The 19,497-nt window shown below is 43.8% G+C and overlaps 2 protein-coding genes across 3 annotated transcripts in view; one reads left to right on the top strand and one right to left on the bottom strand.

Moving 5' to 3' along the window:
- Positions 1-19,497, bottom strand: part of LOC146348972 (uncharacterized) — a 39,760-nt gene that overhangs the window by 755 nt on the left and 19,508 nt on the right. The window lies entirely within an intron of this gene.
- Positions 1-19,497, top strand: part of MYT1 (myelin transcription factor 1) — a 100,929-nt gene that overhangs the window by 74,974 nt on the left and 6,458 nt on the right. For both annotated transcript variants that reach the window (XM_084848420.1, XM_084848421.1), the window contains exons 18-20: positions 6,040-6,131; positions 10,866-10,969; positions 12,869-13,012. In XM_084848420.1, coding sequence (XP_084704546.1) covers positions 6,040-6,131; positions 10,866-10,969; positions 12,869-13,012 — 340 coding nt within the window. The remainder of the gene's footprint in view (positions 1-6,039; positions 6,132-10,865; positions 10,970-12,868; positions 13,013-19,497) is intronic.

Raw genomic sequence — 19,497 nt, 5'->3', positions numbered from 1 at the left:
ATGTAGCTTCAATGTATTATGCAAAAGTTAGTTGAAATCCATGTTGCAAAGCCATCTGGATGTTTTCTCAGCAACCCTGAGCTCCTGGAACGAAACTAAACATTTTAGATCTTTTACATTGGTCCTCTGCGCAAGGAACTTAAAAAGAGGAGGACTACTGAGGATACAGGAGAAGGATACAATTACTGAGATCTGAAGATCCCAAGAGAGTGTGTTCACATGATCCACAAACACACACACACACACACACACTATACTGCTGTGTTTTGAAGATCACATTCTAACAGCCTCTTCAGATTTTATTTTATTATGAGCAGTGATTTGGAGCAGCCCAAGGGTTCATGTGCTGATCTGCATTAGTTATTCACTTCTCCCCAATTGGGAGGGGGTGAGGTGGCAGAACATGTGATCCCCAGGTCCACTCCTTATCTCTCCCCAGACATAATCCGGGGGTGGGAGGGACAATGTCCAAACAGAGCCTGTATGCCCTGCCTGGAATCATTCAGTGGGAAACCAAGGGCAAACAAACTATAGATTTGAAGATGAACAGTGTAATTCTGTGCATATCGACTGAAAAGTTAGTCCTGTGGAATTCAGTGGGACTTATTCCCAGGTAAGCATTTAGGATTGTAGCCAAAATGGATAAATTTCAGAGTTAAATTTAAGTTGGGTGAAAATTCATTCAACCTTTCAAATTTGCATTTAGCAATCCACATCTCAGTCAGTATCAAAATGTGGATGCTGCAATTTTCAAAATTTAGGTTGTTATTTGATATTTTAATTTTATCGCCTTGAATGTATGCAGGTCAATGCTCAATTTTCAGTAAAAAGGATCTTTTAAAAAGTTTCTTCGACTCTTTATATGTGAACCGCTTAAGGATTTTATTAGATTTAGTGGTATATAACTAACTATTACAAATAAATAAATAAACTCTAATTTTCTATTTCTCTTTCTTTAATCACCAAATGATCTTGAAACACACTCAAGTGAGATCTTCTTCTGAATATGGAATAGAGATGTCTTAATGATTTGGAGGGTAGTGTAATTAGCTACAGACCTCAATAGTCTAAACACAGCTGTTATGAACTGGAGGAATGGCGGCAGGGGTGTGTGGAATCTCATTGACTCATTGAGAGGGAGTGATGCCATCAGCCCTCAAGGAGGCAGTGATAAGACCGCTCTTAAAGAAGCCCTCCTTGGATCCTCAAGTTCTGAACAACTTTTGCCCAGTCTCAAATCTGCCATTTTTGGGCAAGGTGATTGAGCGGGTGGTGGCGATGCAGTGGAAGGCACACTTGGAAGAAACTGATTATCTAGACCCATTTCAGTCGGGCTTCAGGCCTGGGCATGGGACAGAAACGGCCTTGGTCGCCTTGGTGGATGATATGAGGAGGGCTCTGGATAGGGGCAAATGCTCCTTCCTTGTTCTCCTCGACCTCTCAGCGGCTTTTGATACCCTTGACCACGATATCCTCCTGGACCGCCTGGAGGGGTTGGGCATTGGAGACACCTATTGCGGTGGTTCCGGTCCTTCCTCTCCAGCAGGTACCAGAGGGTAGCACTGGGAGAGGAGGTTTCGGACCCGTGGCCACTCACTTGTGGGGTGCCACAGGGTTCCGTCCTCTCCCCGATGCTATTTAACATCTATGTGAAGACGCTGGGGGCTATCACCAGGAGGTTTGGGGTGCGGTGTCATCAATATGTGGATGACACGCAGCTCTACCTCTCGTTCAAATCTTCACCAAGGTTGGCCGTAGAATCCCTGTCCAAATGTCTGGGGACAGTGAGTGGCTGGATGGGGAGGAATAAGCTGAAGCTGAACCCTGACAAGACCGAGGTACTTTTGGTGGGAGACAAAAGGAGGCTGGGGGATGTTGACCTGGTGTTGAATAGGGTACGGCTACCCTTGAAAGACCAGGTCCGCAGCCTGGGGGTCAGTTTGGACTCCCAGCTGTCCATGGAGGCTCAGGTGTCAGCTGTGAGCCGGACAGCGCTGTACCAACTCCATCTGATACGGCGGCTGCGCCCCTTCCTTCCCGACCATCTGCTCCCATCGGTAGTACATGCCCTGGTCTCCTCTCGTTTAGACTACTGTAATGCGCTCTACGTGGGGTTACCCTTGAAGACGGTTCGGAAGCTGCAGCTGGTACAGAACGCGGCAGCTCGCCGGATTAAAGGCAGCTGCCAGCGAGATCACATCACTCCAGTGCTGAAGGAGTTGCACTGGTTACCAGTTGTTTTCTGGGCCAAATTCAAGGTGTTGGTTTTGACCTTTAAAACCCTATATGGTTCCGGCCCAGCCTATCTTAAGGAGCGCCTCCAGCAACACCAGACAGGCTGCTTAACAAGATCAGCCTTGGATGGCCTTCTCTCTGTCCCATCAGCCAGGACAGCTAGACTGGTGGGGACGAGGGAGAGGGCCTTTTCTGTGGTGGCCCCCACTCTGTGGAACTCCCTCCCTAGGGAACTCTGCCATGCCCCCTCTTTAATGAGCTTCCACCATGCATTAAAAACATGGTTGTTCAGGCAGGCATTTGGGGTGGGTTAGGGTATTTTAGAAAACGTTTTTATTGTAGAATTTTATTGTTTAAACTGTTTCATTATATGCTGTACATCACCCAGAGTGGCTGGGTGACCAGCCAGATGGGCGATTAATAAATTTAATAATAAATAAATAAATAAACTAACTTCTGTTTTTGAATGTCGCAAATTCACTCCATTTCAAATCTGGGCAAAACTGGTTTCTGCTCTGGAAATTTCATTCATGCCCAGTGTTAGGGAATAATTCACTAGTCCTTCATTTAAGCTCTCACATCACAACATGTATGGAGAAGATTCAGATCTACCTTTTCCCTCTAAAATGTTTCTTTCTGTGAGATTGTCTTCTACTGCATTGTGTGTCATGGGTCATTTGCCTGAACCATCTCAGATTATATTACTAATCTTAGGAGGCATATAAGTACAAACGTAGGAGTGGTTGTAGCAAGAGCCTGTTGTATATCCAATTTGCACTGATATGTAGCTTAGCCAAAGGATCTAGAAAGAAACCTTACAGTTACTGGGTTTTCCACCAGGCTTACAGACATGAGAGATAAAGGACCAGCTTTATCCCTTTTCCCAGATACCTATGGAGCTTATAAACAGAGACCAGCTCACCAGATCCCTAGCACTACCATAATTCTTCCAAACACCTAGAGGATATGCATAGGATCATCCTATGAAATTGACTGGCAGTTGGGTAAGGCAACAACAAAGAAAAAACTGTCTTGCTGGATGAGACCAAAGGTCTATCTAGTCCATTATCCTGTTTCCAACAGTGGTCAGCCAGATGCTTCCTAAACGCTTACAGGTTGGGCTTGAAGGCCAGCAGGCCATTGGACATCTCTCAAGGAGTCATATTTGGCCCAGGAATGTCCACAGCTGCTGACTCAAACCTGGATGGACATTTCATCTAACGTAGCATGCAGTTCTTGTGTTCACAGTATGTGTCCCCCATCCCCCCACCTCTACTTCTCTCTGCCACTCCAGTTGGGAGTGGGTGAGTATCTCATGCAGCGCTCAAATGTAGTCCTGAACAGTATACACTGGGCTATCTGCCAGTGCAGCAAGTTTCAGTATTAGAATCATTCAGGTTTATGGGACATAAAAAATTCACTTTGATTAAAATCCTCATTTTATAGCTGAATCTTTTATGATGCAACCTGCAAGGGAATTTCTCTCATATATAACTGTCGTTTCTTTCTTTTTTTGAACTGTTCAAACACAGCCTTGTCCAAATGACAGCAAATTCCTGATGGATGTATAAAAAAATACTACTTATAGAGTCAGCTGAAAAATCTGCCACTGGGAAATGGGATTACAATGAACATAAAATAGCTGTTTTCTTTATGTAATTTTTCCCCACTGAAAAAGACAGGGGAAATAATAACAAAACAAAACAAAATTAGAGAAATCTTTCTTCTCCCAAAGAAGGAAAACACATTTTTCACTTTGTTTTGAAAACAAATGTAAACATTTCTAATCACAAAAAGCGAGGGGAATTTCAACAATTTCAACAATAAATGCTTCTTTAAAATGCTTTCCAGCATTTTCCATATCTGCCCATTTCTATTTTGGATCAAATCTAGTGATTTCAGCAGAGCTGAACTTTTCCCAGAAAAATGCAATTAGGGTGCAATCCTATGTATATTTAGACAGATAAAATTCCTCCAACTCCCAGCATTCTCCAACTAGATTCTTAGGAATATAGGAAACTACCTTATATTGAATCAGAGCATTGGTCCATCAGGCTCGGTGTTGTCTACACTGACTGGCAACATCTATTTATTTATTCAACCTTTCTGCCAAGAATGGTGCTCAAGACAGCTCTATAGCGTTTCAGAGAGGTCTTTCTGCGCCCTAATTCTTCCTCAATTAGTTACAGAGGTCAGGGATCATGTAATGATTATCACAAAGCTACATTACTATTATTATTATTATTATTATTATTATTCCCCGCCTTTTTCCTAGTACTGGGACACAAGGCAGCTTACAAACATTAAAATATATACAATTAAAACATATGAAAATATACAGAAGTTGAAAATATAATTAAACAACAATACAATTAAAATTATATTAAAAACATTAAAACAGCATTTTAAAACAGTATTTTCGCAGCTTACCCCCAGGTTCCAACTATGTCCCAAAGGCCTGCTGGAATAAGAATGTTTTAGCCTGCCTCGAGAAACACATCAAGGAGGGAGCCATCCTAGCCTCCCTGGGAAGGGCATTCCACAGCCATGGGGCAGCCACTGAAGAGGCCCTCTCCCAGGTTCCCACCAAACGTGCCTGTGACAGTGGTGGAACTGAGAGAAGGGCCTCCCCAGAGGATCTCAGGACATGGGCAGGTTCATGAGGGAGGATACGGTCTTTCAGATAACCTGGACCAGAGCCGTATAGGGCTTTATAGGTCATAGCCAGCACTCTGAATTGTGCCCAGAAACAGACTGGAAGCCAGTGAAGCTGTTTTAACAAGGGAGTTGTATGCTCCCTGTCGCCAGCCCCAGTCAACAGTCTGGCAGTGGCTCTTTGGACCAGCTGCAGTTTCCGAACACTCTTCATAGGCAGCCCCATGTAGAGCGCGTTACAGTAATCTAAACAGGATGTAACTAAGGCATGTGTCACCGTGGCCAGATCAGACATCTCCAGGAACAGGTGCAGTTGGTGCACTAGTTTTAATTGTACAAAAGCACTCCTGGCCACCGCTGAAACCTGAACATCTAGGCTTAGGGCTGAATCCAGGAGCACCCCCAAACTGTGAACCTGAGTCTTCAGGGGGAGTACAACCCCGTGCAACACAGGCTGAATCCCTATTCCCTGATCTGCCTTTCGACTGACCAGGAACACCTCTGTCTTGTCTGGATTAAGTTTCAATTTGTTCTCCCTAATCCATTCCATTACTGATGCCAAACATGGTTAAGGACAGAAACAGCTTCCTTGGAATCTGGTGGAAAGGAGTAGTAGAGCTGGGTGTCATCAGCATATTGGTGGCGCCAAACTCCAAAACTCTGGACAACCTCTCCCAGCAGTTTCATGTAAATATTAAATAGTGTGGGGGACAGAACAGAACCCTGAGGGACCCTCACAAGCTAATAGCCACAGAGTCGAACAGGCATCCCCCATCACCACCTTCTGAGTTCACCCCCCTAGGAAGGAATGGAGCCACTGTAAAACAGTACCTCCAAGTCCCATCCCAGTGAGGCGTCCCAATATTACATCACCAGATATCAGGAACTGAAAACGTGTGAGTCAACACATCCAATCAGATTTGGCAGTGGGGGCATATGAGAGCAACTGAGACTGAGGCAAATGAGGGCAATATAAATTAATAAGTTAACTTTTTTTTTTTTACCGAGAATGCTAAATAACAACTCAAAAGAGAAGCTTTTTTGCTATTACTTAAAATATGGTCTGTATTTCAGGTCTCGGCCTTAATATGAACTGTTTCAGTTATTTTTGGAATTTCTAATAAGATCTTCTTTTTACTTGTCTTTTAGCCTGTCAGGGTGTCCAAGAGCTACTTTTGCTGGGAAAAAGGGAAAAATCTCAGGGGATGAAATTCTCAACACTAAATTCAAGACCAGCGATGGTAAGAGAATAACATTTATCACTTGGCTAGTTCTGTAATTGTGATCTAAAAAAAAACTAACATAGCTTCATACATTGTATGGGTACCGGTATTGACACCATTAACAGTATCATTGGACCAAGATGCAAACTGAATTAGCACTTGCTAACTTATTTGCTAAAATGTTTGCTCTACTATTCAAGCAGAATATTTATTGCACTCTGAAGATCCTCCACAACATTGACTAGAAATCTTGCTTCAGTTGGCATCCTCTCTGATATCTGAACAAAATGTATATTATTCCAAATGAAATTCTTTCACATATAGCTAGCATAGCTTTCCAAAAGCTAGAAATATACCATGCCACTAAGTTACTTCTAAAAATGTCCTGTTTTCTGGCTGCTAGATCACATCAGACATGCTAGAACGCTGTGGCTTCAGTGTGGAAGGCCAATTTAAATCCTTCCTCAGCTGAGTCACTCACCACAGATTGCCAAAACTAGTATGGTGGAATGGCTAAGAGTTTAAACTGTGCAACAGAGGCCTGAGGCCTATCAGTCCAGCATTCTGTTTGCACAGCGGCCAGTCAGATGCTCATGGGAAGCCCACAAGCAGGGATGAGTGTACTTGAATGCAACATCACCCTCTCACTCATGTTCCCAGCAACTGGCATACAGAGGCATACTGCCTCTGATACTGGAGGGTAGCATATAGCCGTCATGACTAGTAGCCACTGATGACTGTGTCTAATCCTCTTTTAAAGCCATCCAATTTGGTGGCCATCATTACATCTTATGGAAGCAAATTCCATAGGGTTGGGGTTGATGATAATAACACTGACCTTACAGGGGAGTCACAAGGTTTAATGAGATAATGGCCTAGTTCACACACAACAACAAAAAACTTGGGTTGTCATGAATGAGCCAGCGGGCTTGTCGCTTCAGCTTGATCACTCCTCTTTGGCTGATCCTGCCAGCAGGAGCAGCTAAACAACTCAGGGTTCCAACTCTGGCTTATCAGGGTAGAGACAAGCCAGAGCTCTGGGTTCGGACCCCATGTGAAACAACTCGGGGATGGAGCATGCCTGGGTTGTTTAGCTGCTCCCTCTGGCAGGAGACCCCTTCATGGATCACTGCCTTGTTGTGGCGAAGGGGCTTGCATAACTCAGTGAAGCCATAAGCTATGCCGTGCAGGGCCACCCAAGATGGACAGGTCATGGCAGAGAGTTCTGACAAAATGTGGTCCACTGGAGACCATCATATCTACTACTGTGGGCAAGAATCCCTTAGAAGAAATGGAGTAGCACTCATAGTCAACAAAAGGGTGGGAAAAGCAGTACTGGGGTACAATCTTAAAAATGATAGAATGATCTCAGTATGAATCCAAGGCAAACCATTCAACATCACAGTAATTCAAGTCTATGCCCCAACCACTGATGCCGAAGAAGCTGAGGTTGATCGGTTCTATGAAGATCTACAACACCTTCTAGAACTAACACCAAAAAAAGATGTCGGATTGGAATGCTAAAGTAGGAAGTCAAGAAATCACCGGGATAACTGGCAGGCATGGCCTTGGTGCACAAAATGAAGCAGGACAAAAGCTAATAGAGTTTTGCCAGGAGAACACGCTGATCATAGCAAACACTCTTTTCCAACAGCACAAGAGGCGACTCTACACATGAACATCACCAGATGGTCAATATCGAAATCAGATTGATTATGTCCTTTGCAATCAAAGATGGAGAAGCTCTATACAGTCAGTAAAAACAAGACCTGGAGCTTAGTGTGGCTCAGATCATGAGCTTCTTGTTGCAAAATTTCAGCTTAAATTGAAGAACGTAGGGAAAACCACTAAACCATTCAGGTATGACCTAAATCATATCCCTTATGAATATACAGTGGAGGTGAGGAATAAATTTAAGGGATTAGACCTGATAGACAGAGTGCCTGAGGAACTATGGACAGAGGTCCGTAACATTGTTCAGGAGGCAGCAACTCAATCCATCCCAAAGAAAAAGAAATGCAAGAAAGCCAAGTGGCTATCTGATGAGGCTTTACAAGTAGCTGAAGAAAGAAGGGAAGCGAAAAGCAAGGGAGAAAGGGGAAGATATATCCAACTGAATGCAGAGTTCCAGAGAATAGCAAGGAGAGACAAGAAGGCCTTCTTAAATGAACAATGCAAAGAAATCAAGGAAAATAACAGAATGGGAAAGACTAGAGATCTCTTCAAGAAAATTGGAGATCTCAAGGGAACGTTTTGTGCAAAGACGGGCATGACAAAGGACAAAGAAGGCAGGGACCTAACAGAAGCAGATGAGATTAAGAAGAGGTGGAAAGAATACACAGAAGAACTATACAGGAAAGATCTTAATGTCCCTGATAGCCATGATAGTGCGGCCACTGAACTTGAGCCGGACATCGAGAGTGAAGTCAAGTGGGCCTTAGGAAGCATTACTAACAACAAAGCTAGCAGAGATGACAGTTTTCCAGCTGAGCTATTTAAAATCCTAAAAGATGATGCTGTTAAAGTGCTGCATTCAATATGCCAACAAATTTGGAACACTCAACAATGGCCGCAAGACTGGAAAAGGTCAGTTTACATTCCAATTCCAAAGAAGGGCAATGCCAAAGAGTGTTCAATGCCAGCAAGGTGATGCTCAAAATCCTACAAGCTAGGCTTCAGCAGTATGCGAACCAAGAACTACCGGAAGTACAAGCTGGGTTTCGAAGAGGCAGAGGAACTAGAGATCAAATCGCCAACGTTCGCTGGATCATGGAGAAAGCAGAGAATTCCAGAAAAATTTCTATTTCTGCTTCATTGACTATGCTAAAGCCTTTGATTGTGTGGATCACAACAAACTCTGGCAAATTCTTAAAGAGATGGGAGTACCAGACCACCTTACCTGTCTCCTGAGAAACCTGTACGAGGGTCAAGAAGCAACAGTCAGAACCAGAGATGGAACAACCGAGTGGTTCAAAATTGGGAAAGGAGTACGACAAGGCTGCATATTGTCACCCTGCTTATTTAACTTATATGCAGAGTACATCATGAGAAACGCCGGGTTGGATGAATCACAGGTCGGAATTAAGATTGCCGGGAGAATTATCAACAACCTCCGATATGCAGACGATACCACCCTAATGGCAGAAAGCGAAGAGGATCTCAAGAGCCTCTTGTTGAGGGTGAAAGAGGAGAGTGCAAAAGCTGATTTGAAACTCAACATTAAAAAAACAAAGATCATGGCATCTGGCCCCATCACTTCCTGGCATATAGAAGGGGAAGAAATGGAAGCAGTGATAGATTTTACTTTCTTGGGCTCCAAGATCACCGCAGACGGTGACTGTAGCCATGAAATTAAAAGACGCTTGCTCCTTGGGAGGAAAGCTATGGCAAACCTAGACAGCATAGTAAGAAGCAGAGACATCACCTTGCCGACAAAGGTCCGTCTAATCAAAGCTATGGTTTTCCCAGTAGTAATGTATGGCTGTGAGAGCTGGACTATAAGGAAGGCTGAGCGCCGAATAATTGATGCTTTCGAACTGTGTTGCTGGAGAAGACTCTTACGAGTCCCCTGGACTGCAAGGAGGTCAAATCAGTCAATCCTAAAGGAAATCAACCCTGAGTGCTCAATGGAAGGACAGATACTGAAGCTGAAGCTTAAATATTTTGGCCATTTAATGTGAAGAGAAAACTCTCTGGAAAAGACTCCGATGCTGGGAAAGACTGAAGGCAAAAGGAGAAGGGGACGACAGAGGATGAGATGGCTAGATAGCATCACGGATGCAATGAATATGAACTTGAGCACACTCCGGGAGAGAGCGCAGGACAGGAAGGCCTGGCGTGCTATGGTCCATGGGGTCACGAAGAGTCGGACACGACTGAACGACTGAACAACAACAACTGGCAGGAGAAACCAAGCAGGAGTGATCGAGCCACAGAGACTAGCACACTGACTTGTTCCGAAAAACCTAGGGCTTTAAAAGACCTGGGTTGACATTGCATGCAAATTGACCATTGTATACAAAGTGCTTGGAACATTCAAATTGTGCGATATTATTTACATGGTACACTGGAGACCAGATTCATTATTTCCCATCCCACCCCACCCCACTATGAAATTCTCAACAATAAATTCAAGACCAGCGAAAGTAAGAGACTAAAATTTATCACTTGGTTGGTAGCCTTGAGAGGGTTCCACCCTCAAAGACAGCCTAGAAATAATTTAAATTAGATTAGATAAATTGCCCCTGAGTTGGTATGGAGCCCATTCTATGTTTCCCATGACTTTGCTCTTCTTCACTCTATCAAATCACTAGTTGCTCTGCATAATCCAGGCCATTCCTCTGAGTAAGGCCAGCCCTGGTTTCTCTGCGATTCAGTGAACACAATCTTCTCTCACCTCCCATATTCTAATAACAGTAGGTCCAGCCAACAAGCCTAGCAACCTGGACATAAAACAAGATCTGTTTAAATTTGCTCCATTTAGTCTGAACACCTATGCTTGATTAAGAACATTTTGTGGTGTGTGCAAATTTGCCACACTTCAAATGGTTGGTGTTCGTTTCACTTCTTCATTTATTACATTTATATCCTGCCTTTCTTCCATGCTGAAACTCAACACTTCCATGCTGAAACTCAACTCAATGACCAAAGCTAGTCCTGCTAGGCTTCAGCAAAATTGTACCATGTAATCTGTATGTATCAGAGCATGAAGTGGTTTGGCTGCTGTTTTATTTCACCCTTCCACCCTTACAGTTCTAGAGAATGATGAAGAAATTAAGCAGTTAAACAAAGAAATTAGTGAGCTGAATGAATCCAACACCGAGATGGAAGCAGCCATGGTGAAGCTGCAGTCACAGGTATGTGCTCTCGAATGCTTGCATAAGTAGGCTCCCCAGTCATGTGCTGGTGCCAGGTCAGCAGAGGTCATTGCGATGGCTCCATAAATGAAGTGCCTCAAATTCCTTCAGCAGTTGAACAGAGTGTGGCTGGACCTCCTGCGCTTCGAACCCAACAAGATCCTCTGCTCCTCAGAGTCTGTGCAAGCAAGCCTTGCACGCTCTCTCTCAAGGTGATAGAAATGTGTAAGCCTAGCTAGCCCTATAAGCAGACAGCACAACCTCTTGGGATGCCACTAGCCATACTGCCTCACTCCAAAGCAATTTAGATCTTTGTAGCCATGTTGATTATGCAGAACATCCAACAAAGAGCAAGCAAGACAATTTATCTGGGCCAGTAAATGTTCAGCATCTAAGCTAATTCGTTTTCCTCAAACCAACACCCCATAAAGCAAACACGAATAGCCTGATTCTGCACATTTTGGTACCAATCAGTTCAGTGGTGGCAACTCCACCTACAGGTCAAGGTAGACATTTACCACTACAAAGTAGACATTAAATGTGTCCTTGAATCCCATTCTTGGGATCCCCCATATCATCATCATTATCACCAAAAGCATCTGCAAGCGGCCTTGATCCAGATCACACCCATGGCACATGAAGGGGTTTTCCTGCTGAAAATCCTACCCAGCCCCAACGCTGCTTGTGTATTACATTGAGGGCTGCAGTGTGCCTCAGTGCACATGCTGCCTAACTTGCATCCTTGTGGGAACCCATGTTCATGGATAACAAACTACTCGACACCAGGGGCACAGGGCAACGTTTGCCCTCATCACATCAGGGACCCCAAGTGCAGTTCTTTCCTCTTTCCCAAAGGAATGCATGGTAACAATGTAAAATTTTGCCTGCTGCACCCACATCCCAGAGGTCAACCTGCCCTGACTACCGGGCTTCTCTAATCAGCCAATTGAGCACAGGTCTGCTGGTGCTGCCCCTTATCTTTCTGTCTTGATGGCCTCCCTAACCACTTAATAGTTCAGCTGGGAACATTCACCTGGACAACAGAAGAGGAGGGATTCAGCCATCCCACTGAGCCATCCCACCACCCTTTCACCCGCCCACATGAATGGAGCTCTCTTAAACGGAGCAGTTTTTATGTCCTTCTGTTCAGTAGCCAGTGTGTTTAGGGATGGTGGCGGCTGCTACCTGCCTGCAGAAGCAAATTGGACATCCACTTTGTTCTGTGGCTCTCCTGGAACTTTCAAATACAATGCTGATGGTCCAAAACGACATTCTTCTGATAATTTTGTCATCTTACCTTTTGATATTTCAGTCTTAACAATCCTTCAGTAGCTAGAGCTTGGTAAGATTTTTTTTTTCTTGTTCCCTCCTTATGTGAAGACTGAGCTTACTTTCTCTGTAAATGCTTTGGTTAAGAATTCCAGCTTTGTTCTGTTCTTTCTGAAAATACACCAGAACAGCGGGAAATGCTTAAGACTGGGTGGTCTAAGAATGAACATGCTGCAATCTTGCTCCGTATTGTAGAATTATGGCCTCAAACACAGAAACACACCAGAACTGGTGGAGAATTAGCACAGTGCTGTGCTAATCCATGCCTATCTCTCCAGATTTGGGGTTTTATAGCAAGCAGAAAAAGAAAAAGAAATGTGCAGCAAGATCTTTGAGTGTCATGCATCTTACATTACTGGCCATTATGGGGGAGAGTGGAGGATGCAACAACAATGCAATTCAATGTCTGTTGTTTTTGGCGGCAGCTGTGTATCGGCCATAACACCTAGTTGTGCACTTTGGAGGAGGAACAGGATGCAAACCGAATAAACAAACATTAAATAAACCTTGTGACACTCATTGAACTTTCAAAGATACTGACCATTTCTCCTCCTTGTTTTCACACTGCAGATCTCAAGCATGGAAAAAAACCTCAAGAACATTGAGGAGGAGAACAAGATTATAGAGGAGCAGAACGAAGCCCTCTTCCTTGAGCTCTCAGGGCTGAGCCAGACTCTTATCCAAAGTCTTGCCAATATTCGCCTTCCACACATGGTGAGGAATTCTATTGTGAACTTAGTCTCTGTCTGCACAATAAAGCACAAGTTTCTGAAAGCATTTTCAAAAGGGTCTTTGCATATAGTTAAGAAGTGAGAAATTGCTTCCAAAGCCATCAATTATTTCTGCTTTTCATAGAACCCTATATATATAATTCAAAGTCAGGAGTTAGTTGGTCATCCCTTTATGACTGCCTTCCAGTTGATCCATTCTCATGAAACATATTTCATTGGAAACCTCTTATGCAGATTCCATGAATAGCTATGGTTTTCACTATCATCCAAAGTTGGGAGTTTATGTCCATAAAGATATTTTTTAAGAATTAGGCTATCTTTTATAACAATGAACTATAAAGTTTTATTTTTAATATCAAAAAATGTCAAGTATCATTAAAAAAACGTAATTAAAGGTTCAGAGGAGGGCAACGAAGATGATCAGGGGACTGGAAACAAAGCCCTATGAGGACAGACTGAAAGAACTGGGCATGTTTAGCCTTGAGAAGACTGAGGGGAGATATGATAGTGCTCTTAAAGTATTTGAAAGGCTGTCACAGGGAGGAAGGCCAGGATCAATTATCGATCATCCCAGAGTGCAGGACACGGAATCATGGGCTCAAGTTTCAGGAAGCCAGATTCCGGCTGAACATCAGGAAAAACTTCCTGACTGTTAGAGCAATACGACAATGGAACCAATTACCTAGTGGGCTGTCTCACATTGGAGGCATTCAAACTTAGATTCCTGCATTGAGCAGGGGGTTGGACTCAGTGGTCTTATAGGCCCCTTCAAACCCTACTATTCTGTGATTCTATGATTCTAATTGCAAATTTGAGCAAAATGAAATATGAACACAAAAAAGTCTCGGTACACTTTATAAACACAGATGTAGGCCAAAGTACAATGATATGCCAGTAACATACAGCATGTAAACAAACCATGAAGGGATTAAGACACACCTACAGTTAAAAGTAACCCAGTCAAAGCTTACACCAAGAACATTGTATTTAAGGAAGTTTGGTAACACTTTGAATGTTTCAATAAACTCAGTTAGTTAAGTTAAACCTTTCATTAGATTTGGTTTTTCTCTGCGAACTCTGTTTGCGGGGAACCTACTAGTTGTTTTTTAGGAAGAAGACACCATTATAAGTAGTACTATTGCCTAAAGTCAGAGCAATTTAAATGCTTGAAAGCAAGGAAGTGCAAAACAGAGCAATCCCCATCCTCAGTGGCTAGCACTTTAGCCTTATCTCTGCACTGGAATTAGGAGAAGTAAAGCCATCAGAAAGTCCAGGCCCGAAGTAAGTGCCTGGCAGCTGCCAGGGCCCCAGCAACAGGTCAGAGCCATGGCTGGTACCTGTCTTAGGCCTTCCTTTAATCTTTTGCTCCAAGCATCATTGAATGGCTGGATGGAGCTGCCATTTAAAGGGGATACTGTGGGAAATTAAAATGGTGGCTAGATCCAGCTGTCCAGCACACTGCTGCCACCAAATAAGCCCACCAGGACCCACCAATGGTTGAGGAGCCCACTAGAGGGCACTTTACCAAGGTACCCCCAAACCAGAAGCCAGCCCTGAAAACGTCTGTATAGCCAGCCCCATAAGCATCCTGTAACTGGAAATCACATTTAGGATTCACAAATGACAAAATAAGGGTGCAATCATATTGAGATAGTTGGCAGCCTCCGAAGTTGGAGGCTGCCAAGAATCCGATGCAGGGTGACCGGAGCACAGAGGCGATCCTCACTCCACAGATGCTCTGGCTGCTGTGCATTTTTGGCGAGATGGGTGATTTTGCCTGTCTAGCCGCAGCTTCAGGGAGGGAGAAAGAAGGAGGCCAGGATGCACATAGGAAGCTGCATAATGTAGCTTCCGCATTCTCCTCCACTCTCTGCCCACAGGAATGCCTCCTTTTCCCTGTCCCCATGCTCTGTTTCTGAGCACGGAGACATAGCTGGCATGGAGAGCTGCACTGACTACAAGGGGGTGGAGGAGGGGGTGGGGAGCATGGTTTCTGGGCTCTGAGGTCAGAGCCCTGGTTCTGACTTCAGATCCCAGAAACCAAAACATCCTATGGCCCTCTAGACAGTACACCTGTTTAGACATCACACTAAACCACCATGGTTCACGTTTTTAAGCAAACCACAGTAGCTTAGTAAGTCGTGTGTGGGGTCAAAATCCTGACCACGATGGCTAGGTAACCACCCCAGCTAACCACCACTCTGCAGTGGGGTTAAGGGGGCCTGGGGTGGCTTACCATGTCAAGTGGTGGGATCTGTGTTATTAAAAATGGCCACTCTGTGCAAAAGAGTTATTAAAAACGGCCACTCTGTGCATAGAGATGGCAGCCTAGAGCATCTGCCACATCTGGTGATGCTCTAGGCAGCGCAGCTGGACTTTATGGTCACCGTTGCATAGCTATGACTGGAGTGGCCATCATGCACCATTTCCTAGCCCAGCGACTGCTGGGACAACTGCCAGTGCAGCAGGAGGATGAGACGGTAACCACGGAGCAGGGAAGGGTAAGTAAACCACAGTGTGCCACAAGGTTCCCAACTGTGTGACAGGCACATGCTCATGGTTAGCCTTTCCCTCCCCACTCTGTAGTTACCCTAACCGCCCTTCCCCCTTTCGTGTGTGAATAGGGCCTAGTGGCCTTAGGACTGTTCCCTAAAGCAAGTGAATGGAAGTACGCTATTTTTGCTTTTTCTCCACAACATATTAATGGCATATGGTTCCTCCAAAGAAACATACATGCCTTACTTTCACATACGTATGTCTTCCTCATGGTGGCAAACTGGCAACTTCACATGCATTTATTACATCATGTTGTACTGCAGAGTTAAGGCTATCATAGTTGCCAGGCAAGGTAGGAATGCTTAGTTTTAGATTTATTTTTGGTGCTTACAATGTGTCAGCCTTGTTACCTTAGCTCTGTTATTATTTATTTATTTATTTATTTATTTATTTATTTTATATCCCGCCTTTTTTCCCCTTGCAAGGAACCTAAGGCAGCTTATATTATCCTCCTCCTCTCCATTTTAGCCTCACAACAACAACCCTGTGAGGTGGGTTGGGCTGAGAGTCTGTGACTGGCCCAAAGTCACCCAGTGAGCTTCCATGGCCAAGTGAGGACTAGAACCCGGATCTCCCGGCTCCCAGTCCAACACCCTCACCACTACACCACACTGGCTCTGTTCTTACTGATTGTCACTGCTGAATGTTTCTTGGATGGATCAAGACTTAGTCATGCTTAAAGCAGACCCACTGAAATCAGTGGGATGTAAATTAGTAATGTCTAACTTGTCTCATTGATTTCAATAGGTCTTCTCTAAGCATGACTAAGTCTGGATCCAGCCCTATGTTTTGAAATATCAGATACTAATTGCATAAGGACACCACAAAATTGTTCATTTCTAGATGGATACTAGTAAATGAGAAGTATTATCCAAGATGATCAGGGGTGCTTCCAGATGAGGCTTTTAATGTGCAATCACCATGCCTCTGTCACACAATTTTACAGGAAGTCCAGATGACACCATAAGCCAATTGTAATCCCACTGTGTTTTCCCACCACTTCTTCCATCCTTTTTCTTACCATAGAAAATCCGTTAAAGAGGGAAAGAGCAGATTATGAGCACAATCTCTTTGCAGGTGTGGATAGGAAAATATGTGACTGAGGGCTGAGGCACAGTGGGAGGAGATGTCCCCAGGAAAGGTGGATGACTTGGGCTTTCTTCACATGGAGCTTTTATCCTGTGATTGATATGGATCTCTCATGGAAGTTTGCGGGCTCTTTACATGATGCTGTGAACCTCCAGGGCGTCTCCTGCACTAAATGCCCTTTGTTCCATTTTTAAATAGATCGCAGATAATGAGCTATCAAATTACCCCATTGTGTTCCGCTTGAGTTCCCACCGTGAAAAGAAAGAAAGTGGCAAGAAGAGGAGTGAGATCAATGAAATATAATGGAAGACTCAGATACAGGGAGAAGGAGGGGGGAAGGGGAGGGGGGAAAGGAAGTGTATGAAAAAGGGAGTCGTGATCCTGCATTTAAAATGGAAGCAGAAAGCCCCGTTTTAAATGCAGGATTTTAGGCTGGTGTAGAGATGCCCATGTTGGGAATAACCTTCCTTTCTCTATTGCTTGCTGTGCATTTCCGTTTCAGAGCCATTTCATGTTCTGTACCACAAGTCCTTTCTCCTGATCTTTCAACCTTAATTAATTGCTTCCTGGAATGAGATTCCCTCAACTCACATGCTTCAGTTAGCTATTTGTTTAATACATTACTTTGAAAACTGCAGTGCTTACTTCCAAGTATAGGTATGTAGGTTCCACCTGTAATCCTGTAAGACTGCAATCCTCTACCCATATGCTGTAGCATATGTACCATATGCTTTTAAAAGTTAAAATCACTTTTAATATTATTTAGGGTGCAATCCTATTGATTGCACCCTCGCTGCTCAGAAGCCTCTGCATTCGGAGGCTTCCAATACTCCTATCCCCTTGTGGGCTGAAGCCAGCAGGGCGGGTGGAGCAGCAGAGGCAATCTTCACCTCCCTTTCCTCTGCCTTAGGTGATTATTGCTGGACAGGCTTTTTAGCCCACATAGCAAGGACACTTCGGAGGGGGAGTGAAGGAGGCTGGAGGAGTCTTAGGATATCTCTTATCTTGGCCTTTCCAGTCTCTTCCCCTCCCTGCTCACCAGAACACCCCCTTCCCCCCTCCTCCTCTGTTGCTTTTCTGACCTTGGAGAAGCAGCCCGCACAGTTCTCTCTGTGCTGACTGCAAGAGGGTGGAGTCTGGGGTCAGATCTCCTACTCCCCCTTCCAAGGCTGGAGCGCTGTCTCCAGTCTTGGAGGGGTTTTCCAAGCAGTCCTATGGTTCCTGGGACACTCTGCCAGGGACCATAGTATTGCTCTCTTATTTAAAAATCACAATTGTGCTATGATAGAATACAGCAAGTAACAAGCAGGGTAAATTAAACTGGCAAGTTTGCTGGCCAGGTTATGAAACTGACTGGACTTGGTTGTGAATCTGACTATATCAGAATGTCTGATTAGAATAGATCCAGTTGTGAAACTGACTAGAGATCAGGCATTCTCAGGTGAAATCTATAGTACTTCTAGCATGATTTATAACCATGTTTACTTGGAAATAAGCTTAGCTGTAATCCTCTTGCCCTGTGCTACAAGCACTCATTTAAAATACAACTGTTCATATTTTTTGCAACTGCACAGCTTCAGAAACTAAAAACACATGCACACACAAAACTGGATGCTAAAATGGCTCTGAGAACTACCCACTTCAAAACATCAGAAGAAGGTGGGGTGGTGACCAATGAGAGATGGGGAAAGGGGAGGGGTCAACACTGTCCACACAGCTATATTATGCTCACCATATGTACGGGACTTAGCAAGACGCACACAGCCTAAAAATCTCTGTATCCCTGAACTATGCACAGTCAGTTGGGGCCATAGCTCAGTGCCAAAGCACCTGCTTTACATGCAGAAGGTCCCAGATTCAATCCCCATCATGTCCAGGTGGGGCTGTAAAAATCCCTTCCTGAAACCCTGGAGAGCTGCTGCCAGTCAATGTTGACAATACTGGGCTAGGTGGACCAAGGGCCTGTCTCAGTATGAGGCAGCTTCCTCTGTCCCTAATTGCAATTCTGCCTGTATCTTTCAGCAGAAGAGCAATGACTGGTAGCATTAAGAGCCCTCTGTCTGGAAGCACCCCATGTTGCTAGCTAAGACACTTTTTTCTTTTTCTCCTGTCCTTTGAATGGCGCCTCCTGCCCCTTTCCCTACCTACCTATGAACACCTTTTATGATTACCTTTTATGGAGAATTCTGCTCAAGACTGCCTTCACAGCCCCTCCTTACTAAGTGGAATGTGAAGTCCTTTGCAACCCCTCCCAATCTCCCTTACTCTAAGGATGTGTGTGCTTTGCAAAGGGATGGGAGATTATATATATATATATATATATATATATATATATATATAAACATATATAAACATAAATATATATATATATATATAAACATAAATATATATATAATAATACCTTATTAAAACATTATATATATATATATATATATATATATATATATATATATATATAATGTTTTAATAAGGTAGAATAAAGAATTCCAGCTTAACATTGGTATAATGTGTTACAGGGAATACTAAAAAACAAACAAACTGGTCATCAAGTTTGCATCTGTTTACCATCTTCTGTTTGAGCTGAAGGTTGATCTAAAAAGTGTTAGGGAAAAAACTGGAATTTCACAATTCAACCCAAATGTCTGGGACTAATTACTCGGTGGCAGCAGCACTTTCTCCCATGTTTCTGACGGCTATTTTGTCATTCCTTCTTTGTTGTTTCATTCCACTGATCTCTCCTTTCGTGTTTTGTTGTCCCTCGTTACACCTCATATCCCAAGTCGGTAAGAAAATAATAAAAGAAGCTTTACCAAGGGTACACAT

Source organism: Heloderma suspectum, chromosome 4 (assembly GCF_057233095.1).
Source record: "Heloderma suspectum isolate Gila_16-S chromosome 4, 16-S_ref, whole genome shotgun sequence".
In the NCBI taxonomy this organism is placed as follows: Eukaryota; Metazoa; Chordata; class Lepidosauria; order Squamata; family Helodermatidae; genus Heloderma; species Heloderma suspectum.
This window is presented reverse-complemented; position numbering and strand designations above follow the sequence as displayed.